Here is a 23,812-nt window from a genome sequence, read left to right as displayed (position 1 = left end):
ACACAGCAACAGATATAGATATACACAAATACACACATCTAAGTACTAAACAGACTGTATGTGAGCCTTGTGTAAATGTGCAAAGTTTACAGTTGAAGTACATAAGTTGAATACAAAGTAATCAATAAATATTCTTTTGTATAATTGCACTGTATCTAGACTTTAAACAAAACAATCAAAACTTTTGACAGTTCTTTTTTTTTTTTTAACATTTCTTTTTATACTTGGTACAATGCCAAAAAAAAAATCTCAGTGGGACAGTCCTGCCATTTAAAACAATCTATATCTACTCAGTTGAACTAAACAATATTTTGTTAATGTATAAAAGAGATCCACTTGTGTTTGATAAGGCTCTCTATAGGCATAAGCACTGTTTCTTGAACTTACAGAAGGTCTAAAGCTATCCTTTGACTCCTGTCAGTGTTGTTATCCTACACAGACCTGTTAAAGGATTCTAAATTTTGCCTCATGAGTAGAAGCTAAGTTAGTATATATAAAAAAACCTTCTAGGAAGCCATGATGATAATTATTGCTAACTTCTTTGTATGTTAAAACATATTTATGCTCCTCAGGCATAAGTTTTCTAAAATATGAAGTTTAGGTAAATACCTTACCATACTGTTGTCTTTCACATTAAAATTACTTGCAATGACAAAAACATAACTTTTGTAACGTTAAGTGTCTTATGACCATCATTTCTGAGCAAAGATTTTTCAAAGTCAATGGTCCTGGAATAGTAATGTCAGTCACAACTGTTATTCTAAAGTGTTGGATATGATACATTTGCAGCTGTCAGCTGCAAAAACATTTCTCAAAGCTTCAATGATACCTATTCTGTCTCTCTTTCATCTTTATGTTTGACTTTCTTTAAAATATATGCAGCCAAATTTACAGAAAGGACTCTAACAAATATTCAGGCCCCCATATCTCAACATTAAGTCTATCTCTAATCTCATCCTAATGCCAGGGGTAGGGCCAAGAGGCAAAACAGAGGGACCTAGGCCCCAAAATCAGGTACCCCACACTCTAATACCTATAGATTCTATAACTCTAGCATTAAGTCTAACCATATCCAACATTCCCAATGCCAATTGGGTCGCTAAGAAACAAAATCAGAGGACCTGGACCCCATAAATGTTTCTTTGCCCAGGGTACTAGATTTGCTTTTACTATTATAAAGATTTGCTTTTGCTGTTGGCTGTTTTCTGCTATTATTTTGCAGGAGTATAGTTTCTCTGTATACAACTTAAGTATTTTAAATGACACACATTATGCGTAAGACAGATCAGATATGATGCTAATTCCTGTTAATAGTAACTTTCATTAATATATGTGCTGCTGAAGCAAGCACAGCTAACCCTCATTAAGTAAGCTAATCGTTCTTCAGTTTCATTTTATATTTCATTTTTATATTTGTATGTATCATACCCCACTATTTGGGGGGAAAATTACAATAGGTAGGATTAGGACTCATTATTCCCATCTTAAGAGTGATGTAAACTAACTTGGATGCTCAACAACTGAGAATTAGAAACCAAAAGTAAAAAAATCAAAAAAACCTATAAAAATGCTACAAAGGGCCAAGAATTTAGTTCAGAGACTCAAGTACATGCCTGATAAGTGAAAGGTTGTGAGTTCAATCCTCAGTACCAGAAAAAAATATAAATAAATAAAAAAGATGATACGAGGACTCTCAATATTCTGGTCTTCACCTTCCATAGTCAGCCAGTCAGCCAGGGACCAACAGAACAAAAAGATCCTGGAACTCCACAGAATCAACCAACCTCTCAAATGGGAAACCTGAGGACCCCACTAGGAGCCAGTCAATGTGGTTTCTGCAAGAGGAGGGTCCCCAGAGAGGAGAATATCCTGCTTGCTTTCCAGAGAAGTGACTTGGTCAAGACCTTGTCCCATCCTAGCAGATGATACAACTGGTAGAACCAGGAGGCTCCCCACAAGGCCCCAAAAGTAGCATCTGAGAGCCCTGATTGTCCTTAATAGAAAGGAAAAAGATTAATTTTGATTGACAAAGTCTTCTTTTGTCTTGATCTTTAAATATCCAGTAAGAAAGTATAACTGAAAAGAGTAAATACTGTTAACAAAAATATGAAAACAGAGCTACATTGAGCTAAAAAGAAATTCTAAACACACCACTTGATACAAAATCTACTCAAGAAAAAAATACCAAAACATAAAAAACCACCACGAGAGGTCCAGATTCCCAGTCCCACTACCTCTTCCAATGTGTCCCTCACCCTTTCTTAGGTACTGTCATTATGTTATTTTGATGTACGTTCAAATATCCCTTGGGTAAAGATTGGGCTTCATGTATAGGTTTGCCTGTAAGACAAAAATGCCAATGTAAATATTCTAGTAACTAAGCTTTATTACTGTATTGGTATAAACTTCCTCTTATCTACTCCACACTTTGTAGTTTGTGCTAGCTGGAGCCAATCACAACAAAGATCTTTAGATCTACAAACCAGGGGCCAACTCCTAGATTCTGAGCCCTGTAATAAGAATTTTAATGGCCCAATGGTCACACAAGAGCACAGATCCCTTTCACTTAATTTATTCCTTCATCACTGTAATTAAAAATTGGAAGATACTTTTATTGGCAAAACAGGATACACACCTCAGGACAAATGGAGGTTAATATTAAACATAAAAGGCTCATCCAAAAGCTGCCTAATTCTGTCTGACTTCTGCTACCTTGAAGGGGTCACTATTCACCGTAACTTTACATTTAATTTTTTGCTCTTGCTTAATATGCTGATAAAGTTGGAGTTGCTTATTTGTTTTGAGACAAGGTCTCATTATGCAGTTCAGATTGGTCTACTACTCACTTTGTAGCCCAGGCTGGCCTTGAATTCCCAGCAATCTTCCTGCCTCAGCCTCCTGAGTGCTGGAATTATAGGCATGCACCACCACACCCGGTGCTTATAAAGTCTTTATTTTCACAATTCAACAGCATCAAGTCAAGCTGTGTTATTATCAATGCAAAACATTATGTATAGGGGGCTGGGGATTTAGGTCAGCGGCATAAGCGCCTGCCTTGCAAGCAGGCAGTCGCGAGTTCGATCCCCAGTAGCGGTAAAAAATGAAAAAGACAAAAAAAAAAAAAATTATGTATATACTCCCTACAACTCTAAATTTCAGTTAAGTTGCTAACCACCTTGCCTTCTTTTTCAAAATACCGAAGGATAACACAACAAAACTCGATCCTTCTAAGTCTCATGTAGATAAATCAGGACTAGACTGCCAATCCTCAGCTAGGAAGGGTCAGTATCTCATATATCTTAAAGCAGCCATAGACAACGGATCTTTGGGCCTTAAGCCTCTCAGCATCCCTTAAAGGGGGCAGGTGGGGAAGGGACTCAAGATATAAATAAAGGTAAGTGGAAAAGAAACAAGGAAAATCATTTTAACTACAATTGTACTTTTAAGAAAATTTGGGTTGGGGATATAGCTCAGTGGCACAGCTCCTGCCTGGTCATGAGTTCAAGTCTCAGTCAAAAAAAAGAAAAAAAGAAAATAACAGCTAGATGTGCTGGTGCACACCTGTAATCTCAGCATTTGGGTGGCCAAGACAGGAAGATCATTGCCAGTTAGAGACCAACCTGGGCTACAAAGTGAGCTCAAGGCCAACATGAACTGCATAGGGAGACCCTGTCTCAAAATGACAAAGAAAGAAAGAAACAAACAAACAAAGGTAATTGAAGCTTTAGAACAAAGTTATCCAACGTTACAATACTTTTCTTTCTCCTTCCAGGAAGTTTACTCCAAAAAGTCCTAAGGGTCTTAGAGATATCACAAGCCTATAAATTAGTCTTATGCATTCCCCCTATATTATGGATTTGCAAATGCCAAACACTGCCATCCTCAAGGAACCAGCACTACAGAAGTTAGCATGTCTCTAAACTTCAAACATACATGAATAGTCTGCATTCTGATCTAGCCTACTAAATAAGTAACTTAATAGACACTAGGAACACATATACTAAATGTTTTAAGGACCCCTCTTCCCCAAGGACACATAAAATACTCCCAGACCCAGGACATCTATGAGTCTACTCTCCCCTCTGAGTGTATCCTTCTCATTTTTCTATGCCTCTCGCTGACAATTCATTTTTTATTGTTTTGTTGAGTTCTGGGTTTTTCTGAGACAGGGTCTATGCAGTTCAGGGTGTCCCTGAACCACTAGGTAGCCCAGGATGGTTTCGAACTCACAGTGATCTTCCTGCCTCAACCTCCTAAATGCTGGGATTACAGGTGAGTGCCACCACACTCTGCTTACAATTCTTTTCTGTAATATAAATCAGCAAATCTACACCCTACTCCACAGGTGGGGCAAGCTGAAGTCACTGTCTCCTCTTTGAAAGGGACCTCTTCAGATGCTACCTGGTGGGACTACCGAATACTAATCCACTTAGTAAACTTCATGATTTCCTTCAATGTGTTTTTACTTTAAAATGTGTCCCTTGAAGTTGTACAATTACAGTGCACTAGTCAAAAGTTTCTTTAATTTTTCTGTCTGACTACACTATTAATTTGATGTAAGGCTTGTTTCTAATTGTATTCATTTTAGGATTTTCTTTCTTCATTTCTTGGTTTTTTCAAATATGTAAAACATGTAAAAAAGTATACTCAAAGTCCTTTTTCCTTCTATATTCCTTCTGCCTCAGTCCCATATAATTTATCTCATAAAGGCAATTATATTTGGTACATTTTTAGTTCATACAACACACCTAAATTTCTTTTTTTTTTTTTTTTTTTTTTGTCTTTTTCATTTTTATCGGTACCAGGGATCGAATTCACGACCGCCTGCTTGCAAGGCAGGTGCTTATGCCGCTGAGCTAAATCCCCAGCCCCACACCTAAATTTCTTTATACAATAAACAAATATATAATTTTCTTCAGACAAAAATGTAGCATAATACATCCATACATGATACTTTTGTATTTTTCCTCCCTTAAATTAATTTAAACTCCTAAATTAACTTAATAGGTTAATTTTCCTAAGTAAGGCAAGTAGTATAAAATTTTAATTCCTTTTCTGAAATTCCAAAATCATTCCATTATAGAATACCTAGATTTACTTTTAATAATATACTTTTAAAGATCCAACTCAACTTCTCAATATAGTACTTATTCTTTGTACCATTCACTTCATTTTTTATTTAAAAGAGAAAAAATAGAAACAATGATACAGAACTTCAGAACATAACAGGAAATTAATATACTGTGTATTGTTATCTTCAAAGTAGTTGCTCAGTTTATAAAATATAGGCATGAAAACTCGATCACATATTATAAGCACAAATTGTTTTCAATTAACTGAAAGAGATTAGTATAATTCTCTTAGCTATCTTGAATAAATAAATACATATATATATATTCTTTTCCATTCCTTTTCTCCTTTCCATCCCACTTGTTCTTACTCTTTGAGCAGTTTTTTCCTTTAAGAGTATCTACTGCAGATTTTGGGACTTATTTACTCTTTCAGTTTCTTACACTAGAAGACAATATGACATTTATGTATGTGAGTTTTGATTTATTTCATTTATGAGTATGAGCAAGAGCGGTCTCTAGCTGCATCCAATTACCTATAAAAAGATTCAAGTTTATCCTTTCTCCTTCTTTATAGCTGAGTAGTACTTCACTGTACAGAAATACATCTTTTTTATCCATTCCTCGGATCGTGGGTGTTTAGATTGTTTCCAACATTTAGCTGGTTCAAATTGTGCTGCTATAAACATTGGTGCACATATATAGCTGTCGTATGATGTTTTTAATTCTTCTGGGAAAATACCCAGAAGAGAAATAGCTGGGTCATAGGAGGCATACAATCCTAGTTTTTTGAGCAATCTCCACAATGATTTCCACAGTGGTTGTACAACTCTACATTCCCACCAACAGTGGAAAAGGATTCCTTTTTTCTCACAGCCCCACCAGCAATTGTTACTGGTTAATTCCTCGATGACAGTCATTCTCTCTGGGGTGAGGCAGAATCTGCATTCAATAATGTTGGATGTTTTTTCATATATTTATCTGCCATTTATTATTTCTTCATTTGAGACATGTATATTCATCTCAGATGCCCATTTTTAGACTGGGTCTTTGAATTTGAGGGGCCTGATTTTTTTTCAATTCTTTATATGTTCTAGACAGAAGTCCTCTGTCCGAGGGACAGAGGCTAAAATTTTTTCCTGTTCTGTGGGTTGTCTTTTCACTCTGTTAGTGATTTCTTTTGGTATACAAAAACTTTTTAATAAGAGATCCCACTGGCTGATTCTTTGAAGAACATCTTGTGCAGTTTGGTTTTTGTACATGAAACCATTCACTTTAGAACTTCATCATACTCCCTTATAACCTCTCATTGACTGTACCCTCAGTTAACATCTTTACTAGATTGCTTAAATAATGGACATACTGGTTATGACCCACACACAGGTGTGCCCAGTCAACTATTTATAGAATAGCTTTCCACATTACTCTATTAAACAGCTTTTGATACAACATTATAATTAGTTTACATGTATCCTTCTTGACCCAATAAAGATTATGGACTCCCTTAGGCACTGTAATGGTTGATAAATTGTGTCAACTTGAGAAGTTTACAAGTTTAGCTAAGTGTCTCAGTAAAGGGTCAGGCTCTTACTCTGTAAACATTCTCATCCTATACAAAAGGAGGGCACTAAGATGGTGTGAGTCCTACACTTGCCCTAGCTCAGGTAGTCTGCTTACAGTATAAGAAAGGGAAAGAGGATTGCTCATCCCACCCCACTTTTGCTGATTTTGCTGTCGTAGTCTTTTCTGCCTGAACTGCTGCCACGCTTGGGGTCAGATGATTATGGACTGAAACCTCAACAAATTGTGAGCTAAACAAACCTTTCCTTAATTTTGGGTGTCAGGTATTTTGTCTCACCAATGAGAAAAAAGTTAACTGAAACAGAAGCCCTGTGCTAAGCTTCTTAGTATGGGTAAAGCATAGCACAATACTGCACAAGAACAAACAGAAAATCTTTTCAATCTAGTAAGTGAAAAACTATAAATTAGCTGAAAAGAGAACACGATTTAGATCAGAGATTCCCAATTAGTAGTCTACAGGCTGAATACAGACAATAGACTTATGTTTTAAGTACCTATAGAGTAAGTATTTAAGAAAACTAGAATTGGCAACATTAAAAAATTACACAGAAAAATCCAGATGCTTTGCTTCTGTTGGGAGAAAAATTGGAATTATTGTGCCATATGCCCTGAAAGGTAAGAATTAATGAGAACAAAATTACTCCTTTCACACTAGATAAGCACTCTTCAGTTTGGTTCTTTTTTACATTACTTCACCTGTCAGGCATTTACACCTATTATGTTTACGGCCACTGATAAAGACTCATGAAATGGGCCGGAATATAGCTCAGGGGTGGAGCCCTTTCTTGCATCTCCAAGGTCCTGGTTGCTATCTCTTGCACTACAAATAAATAAATGACAGAAGCAAAGACCAATGAATTCTGGTGGGCTTTCTTATTCAAAGTTTAGCCATTTCTACTCTCTTATCATCATATTCTTCCATTGCCAAACAAGGTCATCAAAATCTCTCTCATCCCAAATCTGACCAAAGAAAGCTATAATGCTTAGGAGTAAAGACAAAGCTCTGACAAAGCACCACAAATGGCTTATTTAATGGGTCAAACATTAATCCCAGGCACGGTGATGAATGCCTATAAACCCAGCACTCAGGAGGAGTGCCACAAATCCAAGGCTAGCGTGAGCTACTCTGTCTCAAAAAGATAAAAAAAAAATTTTTTCCCCTCCACTGACAGTGTGTAAAATGCACTTACCTAAAGTATACTGTTAACAATCACTTCTTATATTATGAGAGCCAATTAAAAGAGTTTATTTTGTCAAATTGAATTCAATAAATTTTTTTTACTACTGATTAAGAACATGGGCAATGAAATCTCCAAATCTACCATATCTGGCACCAAATCTTGACTCTACCATTTTCTAGATGAGAATTTCAACAGTTACTTAACTTCTCAAACCTTCAGTTTCCTTAACTTTAAAATGTGAACAATAATATCTACAAACTACTCTGTGGTTTAAGACAATGATACAAAGCCCTCAGAATAGCTCCTGATACACAGAAAACTGAAAATCCAACTACCACTTGGATATTCACCTTCAGAAACAAAAGCTATTGAAATAAGATCTCTGAGGGAAAACACCCCTAAGTTTTACAGTACTGTTTGAATAAGGTATGTGGATACACAAAAAAGAGATACATATTTAATATATGAGCTAAAGTAACAGGGTAATGCCAACTCAACGAAGGGCAAAAGAATATCTAAGGAGAAATAAGAGGACAACAAAAGCAAAACATCTAAGTGTTTATTTCTCAAGGTAACTAGTAAGTAGGAAAGAACAAGAAAAATGAGCATAAGATGAAAATAACAAAACAAAGTAGATAGGTCAATTGAAAGTAGTCATCATAATGTAGTTCCAACCATATGTACTGAAGCTTACTATAAAGAAAGCACTGTGTGCTAAGGCATGGAAAACACAAAGAGGTACACAAAAAGTTTAGTGTGCTACAATTCCTTCCCATAAGACGTGTGATTAGCTGTCACAGCAAATAGCACATGATCAATCAGCAAATGTCTTTCATAAATGTAATCAAATGATAAGACAAACACATTAAAATAGGAAGGATTAAGAGAAAATAAACAATATCATCTGGAAAATGTATACCTCAAACTGTATTCTCCACATGAATACACATGCACAGATATATGTCACATAGCACACAACTGGGTAATGCTACATAAGAAATGAATAAAACGTGCTAAGACAAAACAAAGTAAGTTGTATTATTTGTTGCACAACATAAGCTAACTAATATAATGGTATATTAATCAGTTTCTTTTTTTTTTTTGACCGGTAGCAAGGATCAAACTCACGACCACATGCTTGCAAGGCGGGCACTTAGCTACTGAGCTAAATCCCCAGCCCCATATTAATCAGTTTCTTAAAGAAGAGGTTGATTCCAGGGCTGGGACAAAGAAGGTATGAGGTGATCCTAGAACATCTCTTGGTACCACAAAAGAAGGCGGCATCAAATTAAAAAAAAAGCATAGGACCAACCTGTACTAGTTTACAATGGTCAAAGCTACAATTTGAATGACAGTGACAGCACAAAGATAAAATAAATATCCTAAGTACAACATATTACAAATAAAAGAACAAAGAAGAGCAAAACAACTCTTATGAAAGAATATTAATAAATATAGAAGAAATGGGAAAAAAGTCATTACTGGAAGACAGTACACTTTTCTTGAATTATTACCTACCAATGAATGCTAAAACAGGCAAAAGTTTAAGAAGAAACAAGATATTTGCAGGCACTCAAAGAAAGTATCTTCTCCAGTGATACAGTGAAGAAACCTGGCAAACATCACCTAGAGAACCATGATTAGCATTACCAATAGGACATACTGACACTATGTACCATGTGACATGCAGAGAGTATATTATCATCCCTTCAAATGCAGTATACCTCCATCTAATCATGAAAAGTTATCAGACAAATCCACACTGAGAGAAACTGCAAAATATCTAAGAAACTGCAAAATATCTAACAATTACTTATCAAAAGTGTCATGGTCATAAAAGAATCCCCCAAAAAAGGGCCACTGAAGAACGTTTACAAATTGGAGGAGTCTAAGGAGACATGACAAGTAAATGCAATATAGATTCTGGATTGGATCCTGGAACGTAAGTGGCAAAACTGATGAAATGTCAATAATAGCTATGGTTTATTCAGTAGTTAATATTAATGTCTGAAGGGATGGATATGATAAAAATGTTATATGTATATATTTAAAAGCCACAATGAAACCAAGTACTTTGTAAAAAAAAAAAAAATACATAACACACACTGGTATCCAATTCATAAATGCTTTTGTTTGCAAACAATTTGACTGCAAACAGAAGCATTGGTAAAATTCTGTTGTTTGTAAACTCTCCATCAGATGACAAACACAACCGCATCCATCTTTCCCATACAAACAAATATGGCCATCTTTTCCACAATCACAAAAAAAATTAAGTTCATAAATTGAGGTACCACTTTACTAATAAACTATATATGGGAAGGGAAAAACAGTAACATCTAATCAATAATACATCAATATTATTTTTTTGGTTTTTTAATTATTCTATTGCTATGCAAAGTCTTAACATTATAGGAAACTAATGAAGCATACAGTTCAAGAGATTTCCTGTACTACTTACGTAACTGCTGTAAGTCTAAAATTCACTCAAAATAAAGTTTTTTTAAAAATATATGAATGATGAAACAGTATTAGTCACACCACCATATTGTTTTTTTTACCTTGACTCACTAGCAACTTATCTGAACTGTTGGCATTGTGAGCTACTGGAGATAATATTCTGACTGTTTTTATTGTCTGCTCTTAGTCTAATAATACAATAAAACTCTAATAATGGTTTACCAAATATTTAATCATCTAAATTTAAACATTCCATTCTGACATCCTAAAAACGAAGAGCAATCAGAATTTCATCTTCAATTATATAAGCTTCCTCAAAGCTTTACTTTCATCAGCACTCAATACTGTTATCATTACTTAATGCACAAAAATAGTAATTTAAATAAAATCCTTACCTTCCAACCACTGCCAGCCTCTCTATAATATGGGAAGTTATCACAAATCCACTGGTAAATTTCACTTAAAGTCATTTTCTTTTTGGGTGAGCTATTAATAGCAAATGTAATGAGGCTGGCATAACTATATGGAGGTTTCCCATCTTTGTGCTGTTGAACTTCTTCCTGGTCTAGAGTTGTATTTGGGTCAAGGAGTGCATTCTTCTTAGAAATTCCTGTTCCGTGTGCATTTTGTGCCGCATCAGATTTTTGGATGGCTGCTCTCATGATGAGCTGTGGTAACCAGTCCATAGATGTTAGGCTGCTCTCCAGTTCAGATGTCATCCTGAAGGTAAATAGACTCCTTAGTCAGTATCAATGAAAGACCCCCTGCTTCTCAAAAGAATCCAATATTCACAAATCTAGTTGTTCCAAAGTGAGGGAAAGTCTGAGTTAAATCTGGAGGAAAAAGATTGAGTATGTTAATGACCAAACCAAGTATTTAAAGGATCAACATTTCCAATCTTTTTTCTTAATTTGCTTCTCTTCAAAACATAACAAACACATTTTGAAAGTGTTTATAATACATATACACAAAGTGGTGTTGATGGTAATCTTTCTGCAAAAGAATGTCTGCCACTTTAATAGGGCAACAAGATCTTGGTACACAAAACTTGGTCTGCAGTACAGCTCTTTACTCACCAAACTACCACAAGCCCTTAAAAACTTAAGACTATCCATCTGTACCTCAATTTCTTTTATGCAAATTTTAGGGGACTCATACCAACAAAAGAGTACCAAAAGTAAGCTAGAGGCATAAAGTCAGAAAGGTAATTGAGAAATAGAATTTGCATGGAGCAAAAAAAGATACTGAGCAGGTGGGAGGTAGGAAGAGTAAACCAGCACAGACAAGAATAGCAAAAAGACAACCTAGCTGGGGGAGTTAAGAGAAAAGAGGAATGCAAAGTCAAGGACACTGGTGAGCATATGAAAAGGAGGAGAGGCAGTACCAGGCAGTAATTAAAAAAAAAAGCAAAGAAACCAGCTTATAAAAACTAATTAAAGATCTGGGAGTATAAAAGAGATTAAATCAGATAAATGGCCAGAGAGAAAAGCAGCATTTCAAGCTCAATGACAGGCTTGGGCAAATGTCCAGTAATCTAGATTCACTAATATATTTATCTTCAAGGCTAAAATATTCAGACTGTTACCACTCGAAGAAAATAATATAAAATCTGCAGAGTTAACATATATTCTAGAAAAACTATTTTGAGAATTAAAGATGAGAATACAGAAAGAAAGCCTGACAGCTCACACTGAAATTGTTAAGTTTCAGCAGACATGTAAGCCCTTATATCCTGGGATCAAAGAAACAGGAATCATAACCATGGAAAAACAGCAGAGAAGAATAAAAAAGGTTTGTAAGTGGTATCAAAATTAAGGGGAAAAGAAAGTAAAGCATCTTAGTCAAAAGAAAGCATTTGGGACTGAGCATGCAGCTTTGTGAGAGTGAGCTCACCAAGTATTTGGCAAGGCTCTGAGTTCAATCCCCAGGAATGCACCCCCTAAAAATTTTGGCTAAGAAAATTGTATATAGGCCCCTCATCCCAAATGGCTCCCAGCAAAAATTACCCTGCAATACTTGAAATAGAATATGAACTTCTAGGAGGCAATATAGAATTAACAATAAAGAAGACAGGCTTTGGGATCAGTGAGATCAAAATTCAAATATAGCCTCCAGCAGCTGTTAGTTGCAGAACTGTAAAAATGTTCATTATCTCCCAATATTGCATTTTTTTTACCTGTAAAATAAAACAGTAATATCACCTACGGTTAAAATATTACTTTGAAAATTAAATGCATTGACATATGCCCAGAGAAAATATTCAATAAGTGTTCATTAATAATATTGGTCTAGGAGTAACTTGGGGAAAACGAATGTACAATAAGGTAAACTAGATTAGGCAACAGCAATTATAAATTAAGAGACAGCTATGAGGATTCTCCCTACATTGCCAGTGAAGAGCTGCATTATTATTTTGCTTTTCTGATATTCTGATTCAGTTTTGCCTTCCTAATCTTCTCAACTCTCCTTCTTTAGCATATACATTTCTTTGAAACCTGAACTTTAAATTTCCCCAAATAGCACCTTCACAAATTAAAAAAAAAGAAAAGACATATTATTCTACAGTAATAGTCAGGAATGACCAATCCAATCATAAAGTTGTAAGGACTTGAGAATAAACAGACAAGATATTTACAGATCATACAATATCAAATGAGTAGGAAAGTACTCCAGAGATTGTAACTAATCTCAATTTAAAGATGCAAAATTAAGGCACACTAAAGTTAAAGGCTCATCCAATTTCAAACTATCTAGGAGAACTAAAACTGATTTTAATCAGATCTCTTGGTTCCCAATCCTTTTCTACCATACTTCATCTGTAAAATGAGGAAGATAATTAAAACAGTACCTACAAGATATAGAAATAAAGCACTCAGAACATTTCCAGACAATGTTTAATGACTATTAAGTACTGGGGTGGAGGTGATAATACTATTATTTATACTTCATTCATAGTGTGTACCTGTGAATAAACATTCACAATAAACACTGGCTATTACTATACCGTATTATCAACCTATTTGCCTTAATCAAATCTCTGGTAGAGCTTTACGTTGTCCAAACTGGCAAAGTACCACGTTTATATGTTTTCAAACTTAATACAGGAGCATGTTTCAAACTGGAATATAATTCTTATTGCAGATACTCCCTACTGAAAACCACCTTTACCTTCTGTTCCCTTCCACAAGTGTAAATAATGAGGCCCTTTAAGAGTCTTAGCAAAATAAAATTTTTAAATTTTAACGTTTAACAGGAATCTATACATTTAACAGGAATCTGTAAGTGTATGTGTACAGAGCTATGTAGGAGGAAAATATCTATAGTCCAAATCAGGAACCACAAATACAAGAAAAAAATGAATCAAAGAATAAGACTGAGCTTTGGGTGCTGTAAGTTCAGAAAAGGGAAATAATAATATGGACAACCATTTTGAAACAAGTAAAGAAAGAACTTCAATAAAGCCTTAAAGAAAGTCAAAATGTAAACAGAAAGAAAAGGTCCCTAGTTTTCAAAGACATTTATGTAAGGATTATGTTATTGTGCTCATGTTCATCTGTTCTACTAGAGCAAATTTTAAATTCACTAAAAAATGTCTCAAACCAAAAACATGAAACTCTTGCTTTGTATGCAAATAATTAAATTTTATATATTCTTGCTTGTGAGGCAAAAAGTGCTTCCAATGTTAGTGCTTATGCTGGTGATTAAGTAATTTCCCATTAAGCAAAACACAAAAGACTACCATTAGATTTGGCCAGATCACCAGTAACTTTAGAAGGAAACCTATTACTGGAATGGTGATGACAGAAACCCACTTGTAGAAGAGAACAGATGGTGGTAAATTTAAAAACAGCATGGAAAGCTCTGAGGAATCTGGTTATGGAAATCTAGTTAAGAAATGTCAGGCCCTCATTACTTCACCTTATTCCATAAGCTTCCTAGCTGACCTCCTGGACTCTTGGTTCCTCACCATCCCTCCCTGCTAATCACCTCAGGTCTACGCAAATATTTCAAAGAAATCTGTCAACACTGCTTTCACATCATTATGCCCAACTATTTTCAATGTCTCCCTTCCTCCTATTTTACTCAATCTAAATAATTTACAACTACTTTAGCTTGTATTCTCTTATTAATCCCTCTCTAACCTCAATTTGGCATTTTACATGCTGCTTCATATACATAATTGGATCATAGGCCTAAGCTTTCCAGCCTCTCCTTTCTCTCTCAACTATTCCCTCCCCACTGGGGATAGAGACCATACACAACTACTTCTAATGCTACTTAATATCACACCAGGTAGAAGTTACTTGAAAAATAACAGTAATTTGCTAAGGAATATAAGCATTCTTTTCTGGAATATGCCTTTCACTCTGCCTTGGTAGCTTCTCCTTGTCCTTCAAGCTACTAACTAAATGTCTCCCCTTTCAGAAGGCTGGTCAATGGGGCCAGGGATTTAGCTCAGCAGGAATAAGCGCCTGCCTGGCAAGTGTGAGGAGGTCGTGACTTTGGTCCCCAGCACCAAAAAAAAAAAAAAAAAAAAAAACCCACACAGAAGGCTACTCAATCTTTTCCCTGTCTTCCATCTTCTAAGCAGAATCAGATCATATTCCTATAGTAGGGTATCAGAGTATCTCTACAGAAGTGTAATTCTTTACTATCAATAAGACCTTGCAAACAGGCAGTCTTGAGTTCGATCCCCGGTACCGATAAAAAAGGAAAAAGACCCCCCCCCCAAAAAAAAAGACTCAACTCTTTGAAAGAAGAACTTTCATGATTGAGCAACTGCCTACGGAGAAAAGGAACTCTTCTCCACTGTTAGTGGGAATGCAGACTGATGTAACCACTGTGGAAATTAGTGTGGAGATTCCTCAAAAAACTAGGTCTAGAGGTCCCATTCAACCCAGCTATTCCTGTTCTGGGTGTCTTCCTAAAAGAACTAAAAATAGGGGCTGGAGATTTAGCTCAGCGGCATAAGCGCCTGCCTTGTAAGCAGGCAGTCGTGAGTTTGATCCCTGGTACCAATAAAAAACGAAAAAGACAAAAAAAAAAAAAAGAATTAAAAACATTGTATCACAGTGATATATGTGCACCCATGTTTATAGCAGCCAATTGGTAACAGCTAGATTTTGGAAATAATTTATGTGCCCATTAAGTGAGGAATGAAATAGTAACTTCCCAATGAAGATGTGGATGAACTTCTCCCCATATCAGTAAGATCATAACACCTGTTATAAGACAAAAACACTCTTAAATGCTAAAAGGAAGAGATGAAAGAGAGAACTTACTAACATGAGATGGATATTCACAGAATCAATCTTTTCTAAATTGGAAAAAAGTATGACTCAGAGCACAGACTGACAGGTAAGACTACCCTGAAATGGAGACAGTTCTACTGGAATAACACAGCAAACTGAGAAGATAGAAGTAAAGGTAAAAGAATGTGTTACTATGGGAGAAAGAAAAGCATGGAGAACTTATGTCTGAAGTTCTCCAATCTACGATGGTATCTGATTAAAAGAGTGTCTGTGAGGAGTTTCTCTTACATAAAATTCCAGGGTAAGGAGCATTAAAATGAAACTACTAAAACACTACCACTGATATGATTTCACGTATGCTTTTAAACTGCTTTACCACACTGAGCCTCCCACTGTAACTCAATTCTTAAGGAGTACCAAAGGCTTACTTGGAAAAGTTTCCAAGTTCCAAAGATACCAAAAAGTATAGGGAAATGGTAGACATATTTTCTCCCTAAATGGAGTAAAAGGAAAAACACCAGGGAAATAAGAATAACGAGGTAATGAAAAGGATAATGATCTTGTGACCCAAATATTACTGAATCCTCCCACTCCATTTCTGGCACCTAGCATTTCACCTTAAAGTTTGGCAGCATATGAAAAATTGAGCAACTGAGAACTCAGAAGAAATCTTTGTAATATCCTGCAGTGATTCTTACATACTTCTGGTCACATGAATCTCAGAGGTCAATATGTACTGTCACTTCTATTACACTGCAGTGTCTCAGCACCCAAGGCAACTAGAAGCAGAAGCCATGGCATTAAATATTTGTTCTTTTCCTTTTCCTTAGCATTATATCCTGATTTTACTCAGGATGGCACTTTGCTCTCTCTCTTTTTGGAATGTAATAGCTATTGTTCCACCAGTTATCTTCCATCACTGATTAATCTTGAGAAAACAAGCCAAACACTGAGGACATGAATGTAAAGAGAAAAAATCTGGATTTGATTTTTTTGTGTGTGAAAGGTATGTGAAGCTGCCATCCCAGGCCCAGACTGCTTAACTTTCAGATTTTGCATTTTTTTTATTATAAAAGTCTCCATCCGCAGGTAAATGTAATTCCTACCACATACAGAATTTAGCATGTGGCAGGGGAGTGCTACAACAGAACTTAAAACAAGATGTTCTCAAGAGTAAATTAATTAATGACGATATTGCAGACGGGAAAATTGATGACAAAGGATTATCACTTTTGGAATTTGAAAGACAAACCATACATCAAGACTACAAAAACAGAGAAATACAGGAAAAATTGAGAATGTGTTGGCTCTTCCTTGCTACTTAAAACCAAATCCTAAAAGAGTAATAAACTTTGATTAAAATCACAAGCAGAGATAGAGAAAATAACAGATTTTATACGGAAGGCATTCCCACTCAACCTATGCTCTGCAACTTAAGATGAAAATCCTAGATTTGTAAATAAGGCCACAACTTCAGCTATTTAAAAACAAAAACAGATGGCAATACTTTTTTCTAAATTAGTTATACACCACCAATATCCAAGGTTTCTATTCTTGGTTCAATTTAAGCAAAATATCAACCTATGTCTTCTACCAGAAGACATATGGCTTTGTGATTAAGAACATATCCTGGGAGAAGAAGTCTGTCTAAATCGGAATCCAAATTCTTCCTACTTTAGCTACATGACTTTAAAAAAGTGAATTAGTCATTTGTGTGTGGGGGCGGGGGGAGCCGTTTGTTTCCTTGCTTGTTTTGCATTGAAAATTAAATCCAGGGCCACACAGGACAAGCACTGTACCACTGAACGAGTGTCTGGCTCTTTATTTTTGTTCTGAGACAGGGTCTCACTAAATTGGCTATGCTGGGTTGAACATACAGTCCTGCTGCCTCACCTTCCCAAGTACCCATGTTGAACCAGGCTGTAAATCAGCTGCTTTATACCTCAGATTCCTTATTTGTACAATGAGGATAAAACAGTAACCACTCCAAAGTTAACACATATAAAATATGCACTAGGACCAGTTTCTAATGCACAACAAGCACTCAATAAATATTTGCTATTAATATTATCAAATTCGTACTCTCGGATTTTCTAAATTTTAAATGATTATCTCTCAGTGGTGTTAGGCTTACATATCCTAAATCACACAATCATCACTTAGCATCTTCAGCTAAGAATAAGCCCTGCAGTCAATTATTTACGCCAAAACACCCAAAAAGCAGTTTTAAATTTTTATATATGGTATAAAAACTGAGAACATGCTTTTCCCACAGAAGTATTATGATTATTCCTGAAACAACCCATAAAAACCCCACTTGTGCCACAAACAACTTCTAAATCCATAGTTCCAAGAGTACAAAATTCACACTTTGGTTTCTTGTAGCAGAAAGACAAAGGTATAACAAGGAAAAGAAAGAAGTATGTCCATTTGCCTGGTCCAGGACCTGCTTGCTCCTGATAAAATTTCAATAGAACTTGTTCCTTACATACTCCTTTCTCCTTTTCTCTCCTTTCTCCTTTCTTCTCATACTGCCCAAAGGTAACAATATTGATCCCTAAAGATGATGTTTTAAAGTACAACATGGCTAATGTCTATAATCCCAGCACTCAGGAGGCTGAGGCATGAGCACTGCCACAAGTTTGAGACCTGCTTAAGCCACGTAGTAAGTTCAAGGCCAACCTGAAATACACAGTAAGTCTTGTCTTTAACAACAACAACAAAAAAAAAAAACTCCAAAATTAATTCCTTGCTCTACAATAAAAACTCTACCTTTTCCGAAGTTGACTGGTGCTCCATTTAGAAGAAAAACAAAGAGCACTGAACTACTTTCCACTAAGCCTTTAACCTTTCTATGAGAACCAACATTTTTCAAACATAGTCCCTCCTAAAAGGAGAAAAAAATAAAACTTTCATTAATCTGAAGTGAAAATATAAAGTACCAGAATCATGTTAGATTAGGGAACCCAATAAATACTAGAAGGTGACTTATCAAAACTCAGACTTTCACAATTTTCACCTCTAAAAGTGACAGCATTTTTACAATAGAGTTTATATAAAAATTTGGGGTATTTGACCAAGAACTGCCATCAATAAACACAATTGTGATTTCAGAGCTTCGTACCACAAAATCAAATGAAAAAAGAACCTCAAGAGGTCCTTTTGTTAAATCTTGGTAAACTATTTTGGATGCTATTCTATCTTCAAAAAAAGAAAAATTTACAATGTAGACATTTTCTAAATTAGGTAATTTATTATAATTCAAAAAAAGTTGTAATAGGAAAATTCTATCATGCAAAATGAAAACTAGTTAAGAGTTCCTTTCGTAATGACTTTTTACATATTTTCCCCTTTGTAATGACTTTTCACATATTTTACAATAATAGCATTGTTTGGATTCCTCCTCCAACTTAAAAGTTCAGAATTTTTCCAACTCTTCCCATAGGATCTGCTGTAAATACTACAATGTATTTATATTTATTTTCTAGACTTTCTAAATTACCCCACAAACATTTAATCTTAAAATTCATAGAATTGTACTCTGAATTCATACAAGGCCTATACTTCATCAAAACTCCATTTAGAGTATAAACTTAGTGATCCTATATGTGATCAAAATATATTTTTATGAAATATGTGTAATTCTCATCTTAAAATATTTTACTTTAAAATTTAGAGAAAAAAACATCATTGAGGCAGGCATTAGTGAGTTTTTCTAGCAGTAAATACACACTGCATTTACTTTTTTTTTTTTTTTTTTTTTTTTTTTTTTTTTTTAAAGCCTACAGCACCCGGTATTCCCAGGCGGTCTCCCATCCAAGTACTAACCAGGCCCGACCCTGCTTAGCTTCCGAGATCAGACGAGATCGGGCGCGTTCAGGGTGGTATGGCCGTAGACACACACTGCATTTAAATCGCACTCTGTCTACTGGAATTTTTAAATCTGAGTAGTGTAGACTGATGAATACCAGCAGCCGCTTTTATAAGAGAACATTCAAAACCATCTTTACAGCTGTCTAAAACAAAAGAGAATCTGCCGTATTTCTTTTAAGAACAACAAAATTCTTCAAGTAATTTGTGTCCACTGGTTCATTTTGTTTCATTAAAGGTTTAACCTGTACTCTGCAATCACTACTGAAGAAAGGAAACTGTTTCTGTTCATCATCCAGTATATACTGGTATTCTGTTTTATCTCCACGTATTTCACCTTTGTGATACTATACCAATAAATCTGACATTAACGGTAGCAAAGGACTAACTGAGAAGATGATGTTGGTTTATCTCTTGGTGTTAAGCAGAATAGAATATGTTAAGGAAACAGTTTATGCTGCTGCATGTGAATTCTATGGTTCAGCAGCTGTCAAAGTGTGGTCCAGGGATCCTTCAGGGCAGTATGAAAGGTCAAAACAATTTTTATAATAAGAGCAGTTTTTTAGATACCATATGACATGCAGCAAATGACAAAATATACACAGAACACCTCGTCCACGATGTGTGGCATGTAATACGTATTCAATAGAGGAAAACTATTACTGATTAAAATGTTATTAAATATTAGTTGGGCACACTGTCACATGCCTATAATCCCAGCAGCTGAGGATGGCTGAGGCAGGAGGAGCTGAAGTTTAAATACCACCTACACAAGTTAGCAAGAACTGTCTCAATAAACAAATAAAAAAGACCAGGGATAAGGCTCAGCGGCAGAACATCCCTGGGCTCAATCCCCAGTACTAGAGAAAAGGAAGAAAGAAAAGGGAGGAATCAAGAGGAGGAGGGAATATTCCTAGACATACTTACTTGTTTTCACCTTTGTGGAGGTCACCAGAGTATGTAACATGCAATAAATATAACTGAATTTAAGTCTACACTGTGGGTTAAAAAACAACAAAAATAAAACAACCACAGACAGCACATGAGATCCCTGATCACAAATAATAACACCAGCCTCTTCATAAGGTACACAGACCCTGAAAAGGCACACACACACACACACACACACCCATCTCAATTACCTAGAAGTCTTAAATAAGCACACATAGCTGTTTAACAATAGAGTATCTATAATATTAACACATATAGTCTCTGTATGTTATTATTCATTATTGTAGACATTCCTATTATTATACAACTGTGTAATTACTTAAGCAGCATTTGTTCTCAGAAGATCAGAAGCACATTCTAACACCTACTGTTAAATCTCTTGAAATTTCAAGACTGGGTTAAAAAAATTAGATTATAAGTTCAGTCTGTTACACAAAAGCACCTTAATTTTTATAATGAACCAAACATTTAAAGGGGTAGGTACAGGGACAGGAATCTGAATACAAAAGATGCAATTAAAATAAAATTTTAGCAAATGACCCTTAGCTCACATCATAACAAAACCTGAAAAATGGACCAGAGCTAAATGTAAAAGCTAATGCTATAAAGTTTATAGAAGTCATAAGAGGAAATCTTTGTAACATTTGGTGAGGCAAATATTTCTTAGATGTAACACAAAAAAACCCCAGTAAAACAAAATTAATTAAAATTTAAAACTTCTGTTCTTCAATGACACTGTTAGGAAAACGAAGAACACAAACTAAGAAAACCTTCTCATCTGTGAAATGCAGAGCAAACATCTTAAAGAAGACTTATACCCAAAAAACTAAAAAAATAAAAACAGAACAACAAATCTAATTTTTAAACATAGGAAAAATATATGAACAAAGACTTGGATAAAGAAGATATATGATGCTTTGTTCCGTTAGATGAGCTAATATGTTTGGACTTAAGGGCCTGACTTCAGATGCCTCATGATGTCATACAGTCTATATATACAATTCAGTGCATGTGATGCACCTCTGTTCCCACAAGGTGTATGTTGAATGCCTTAAAAATACGTTCTCTGCCTCTATGACCCTTTGTTACCTGCAACTGCTTACTCAGGGGTTTCACAGTTGTGACATGAAACCATTCACTTGCTGTCTAATAGTATTTTAAGATATAATCCATTACAGGTCATTTCAACAATTTCATAAACATAGTTCACTAGGCCTTCCTATCAATGTTCCCAGTTCCCATCTTGCTTCAGTCAACAGTCTTGCGGACAGTGACCATTTTCATGATTTCTTGTCACACTGCTGCGTTCAGGCACGCTAGGGCATGACAGGACAGTCACTGATGGTGCCTCTCTGGTACAGTTCATGCATGCATTGATTTCTCTTCTGTTTTTAAAATAAGCTTAATTAAAAGAAAAAAGCATACCACTATTGTATGTGCAAAACTTTTCATAGTTCTTTAGTTACCTTTATGAATCACTTCTTTTCAGATGGAAGATGCTTTCAGCTAGGTTGTTAAAGAACATAAGAATGAATGGCCTTGTTTTAAATGTTTTCATATATTTTAAAGTGTGATCAGCCTTTCTTGTGTGTACCTTACAAACAGAAACCACCCAGGGTGATTGGTAACCCTTGCAAAGCTGATCTCCTCCACAGACTCCTGTGTATGTGTCTGTTCGCAGGTGTATAAGGAGTTAGCAATAGTAGAAGGCAAATGAGCCAGTATCATGGTATTTTTAATGTATGACTCCCGTGAGTCCTGAGAATTTACTAGAATGTCATTAAACAGCCCAACTACTTCATAGGACTGCGGACAATCTGTGTTAAATGAAAAATGTACTCAGATAAATTTTTTTGGCTGATAGACTGAACAAAGTGATGCCTGTATAAAAAAAGAACTATGTTAGACCAAATGCCAAAGGCTAAAATAGACATGCATTTCCTTGAATTAGTTCTTAATTCCGTATTTAATTCCACATCCAGGATTCTTATGAATGTTTGTGGTTTCATAGATCCATGCACTTTGAGTATCTGTCACGTGCAGTGTTACCTGTTTTAGTCCCTTAGCATTTTGAATGAGTATCATAATGCCAGTAGAAACCAAACTACAAATGTTAAGTGACTCAATGATTTTTTAATTTACTTTTTTTTGGTCCCGGGGATTGAACTCACGACCTTGCACTTGGCAGGCAGGCACTTACGCCACTGAGCTAAATCTCTGGCCCAATGACTTTTTAATTTAATAGACCTTTACGTAGAATATTATGTAATGGAGACTTTTAATGCCAACCAATCAATGAGAATTTCATGTTTAGGACTGTACAGTTTTCCTGTCCTAAATATCCAGTATGTCGTGGGGAGGGATAACAAGGGAGGGTTTTACCTTTTTTGGAAAATGTTTGAAAACATGTCAGATTTTATATTCATTAGTTATAATAAACTTATTTTTAAGTAATTTTTTTAAAAAGATATACAATGGCAAAGAATCAACAAAAGTGCAATGTAAATTAAAATCACATTGAGGTTTTACTATACACCTACTAGAACGGCTAAAATTAAAATGACCAACCATATCAAGTGTTGATGAGAATACGAATTTCTAATACACTGCTGTAACTATTTTAGAAGGAGGTTAGCAATTTCTTAAAAGGGTAAACCTGTATCTATTACACGATCTACTGATTTCACTCCTAGGAATTTACTTGAAATAAGCCATATATTTATAGAAAGATGTGCACACAAATGTTCATAGCATGCTTATTTGTAATAGCCAAAACTGGAAACAATTCACGTATCATCAGTGGGTGAATGCATAGACAAACCCAATGGAATAAAAAGAAATGAACTACTGACACATTCAGCAACATAGGTAAATCATAAAATAATTATACTTTATAAAAGAAGCCAGCATATCCCCCCACACCCACAATGATTCTATGTATACAAAAACTCTAGAAAAACAAACATTGGGCTGAGGATTTAGCTCAGCGGCATAAGTGCCTGCCTGGGAAGCACGAGGTTGTGAATTCAATCCCCATAAAACTCTAGAAAAACAAACATTGGGCTGGGGATTTAGCTCAGCAGCATAAGTGCCTGCCTGGCAAGCACGAGGTTGTGAGTTCAATACCCAGTACGGCAAAAAAAAAAAAAAAAAAGAGAGAGAAAGAAAGAAAAGAAAAACAAACATAATGGACAGAAAAGGTACCTTGCTAAGAGAGGGATGGAAAGGTAGAATTATGAAGTCTTAGGAAGATTTTGGATACAATGGATAAATTTGCCACACTAGATGTGGTGATGACTAAGGTGTATACATTCTGAGAGACATCAAATTATGGTACATATTCTACACTATCTTCTCTTTTGGTGATAGGGATTGAACTTGGGCCTCATCCATGCTCCCTTCTACCCTGCCTCTTTTGATTTTCTGAGATAGAGGGTCTTGCTAGGTT

General features: G+C 35.5%; 1 protein-coding gene and 1 non-coding gene across 15 annotated transcripts in view; both read right to left on the bottom strand.

Moving 5' to 3' along the window:
- Positions 1-23,812, bottom strand: part of LOC134472810 (zinc finger protein 684-like) — a 122,555-nt gene that overhangs the window by 71,787 nt on the left and 26,956 nt on the right. For 6 of the 14 annotated variants that reach the window (XR_010042785.1, XR_010042786.1, XM_063235160.1 and 3 more), the window contains exon 3: positions 10,687-11,011. The exons of 4 other annotated variants lie outside the window; for them this stretch is intronic. Coding sequence is in view for 4 of the 10 variants with exons in the window: in XM_063235160.1 (XP_063091230.1) it covers positions 10,687-11,011 (325 nt within the window). In the remaining 6 variants the exon portion in view is untranslated. Of the gene's footprint in view, positions 1-10,686; positions 11,012-23,812 lie in introns of those variants that run through there. 4 more of the 14 variants (XM_063235158.1, XM_063235150.1, XM_063235153.1 and 1 more) reach the window with 4 other exon arrangements.
- Positions 19,323-19,441, bottom strand: LOC134473097 (5S ribosomal RNA). The gene has a single exon (XR_010043211.1). It is a non-coding gene; the product is annotated as a 5S ribosomal RNA (ribosomal RNA).

Source organism: Cavia porcellus, unplaced genomic scaffold (genome assembly GCF_034190915.1).
Source record: "Cavia porcellus strain 051 isolate PalLab524CR breed Dunkin Hartley unplaced genomic scaffold, mCavPor4.1 scaffold_25, whole genome shotgun sequence".
Lineage (NCBI taxonomy): Eukaryota > Metazoa > Chordata > Mammalia > Rodentia > Caviidae > Cavia > Cavia porcellus.
The sequence above is the reverse complement of the archived record's forward strand: the minus strand, read 5'-3'. Positions and strand labels throughout refer to the sequence as shown.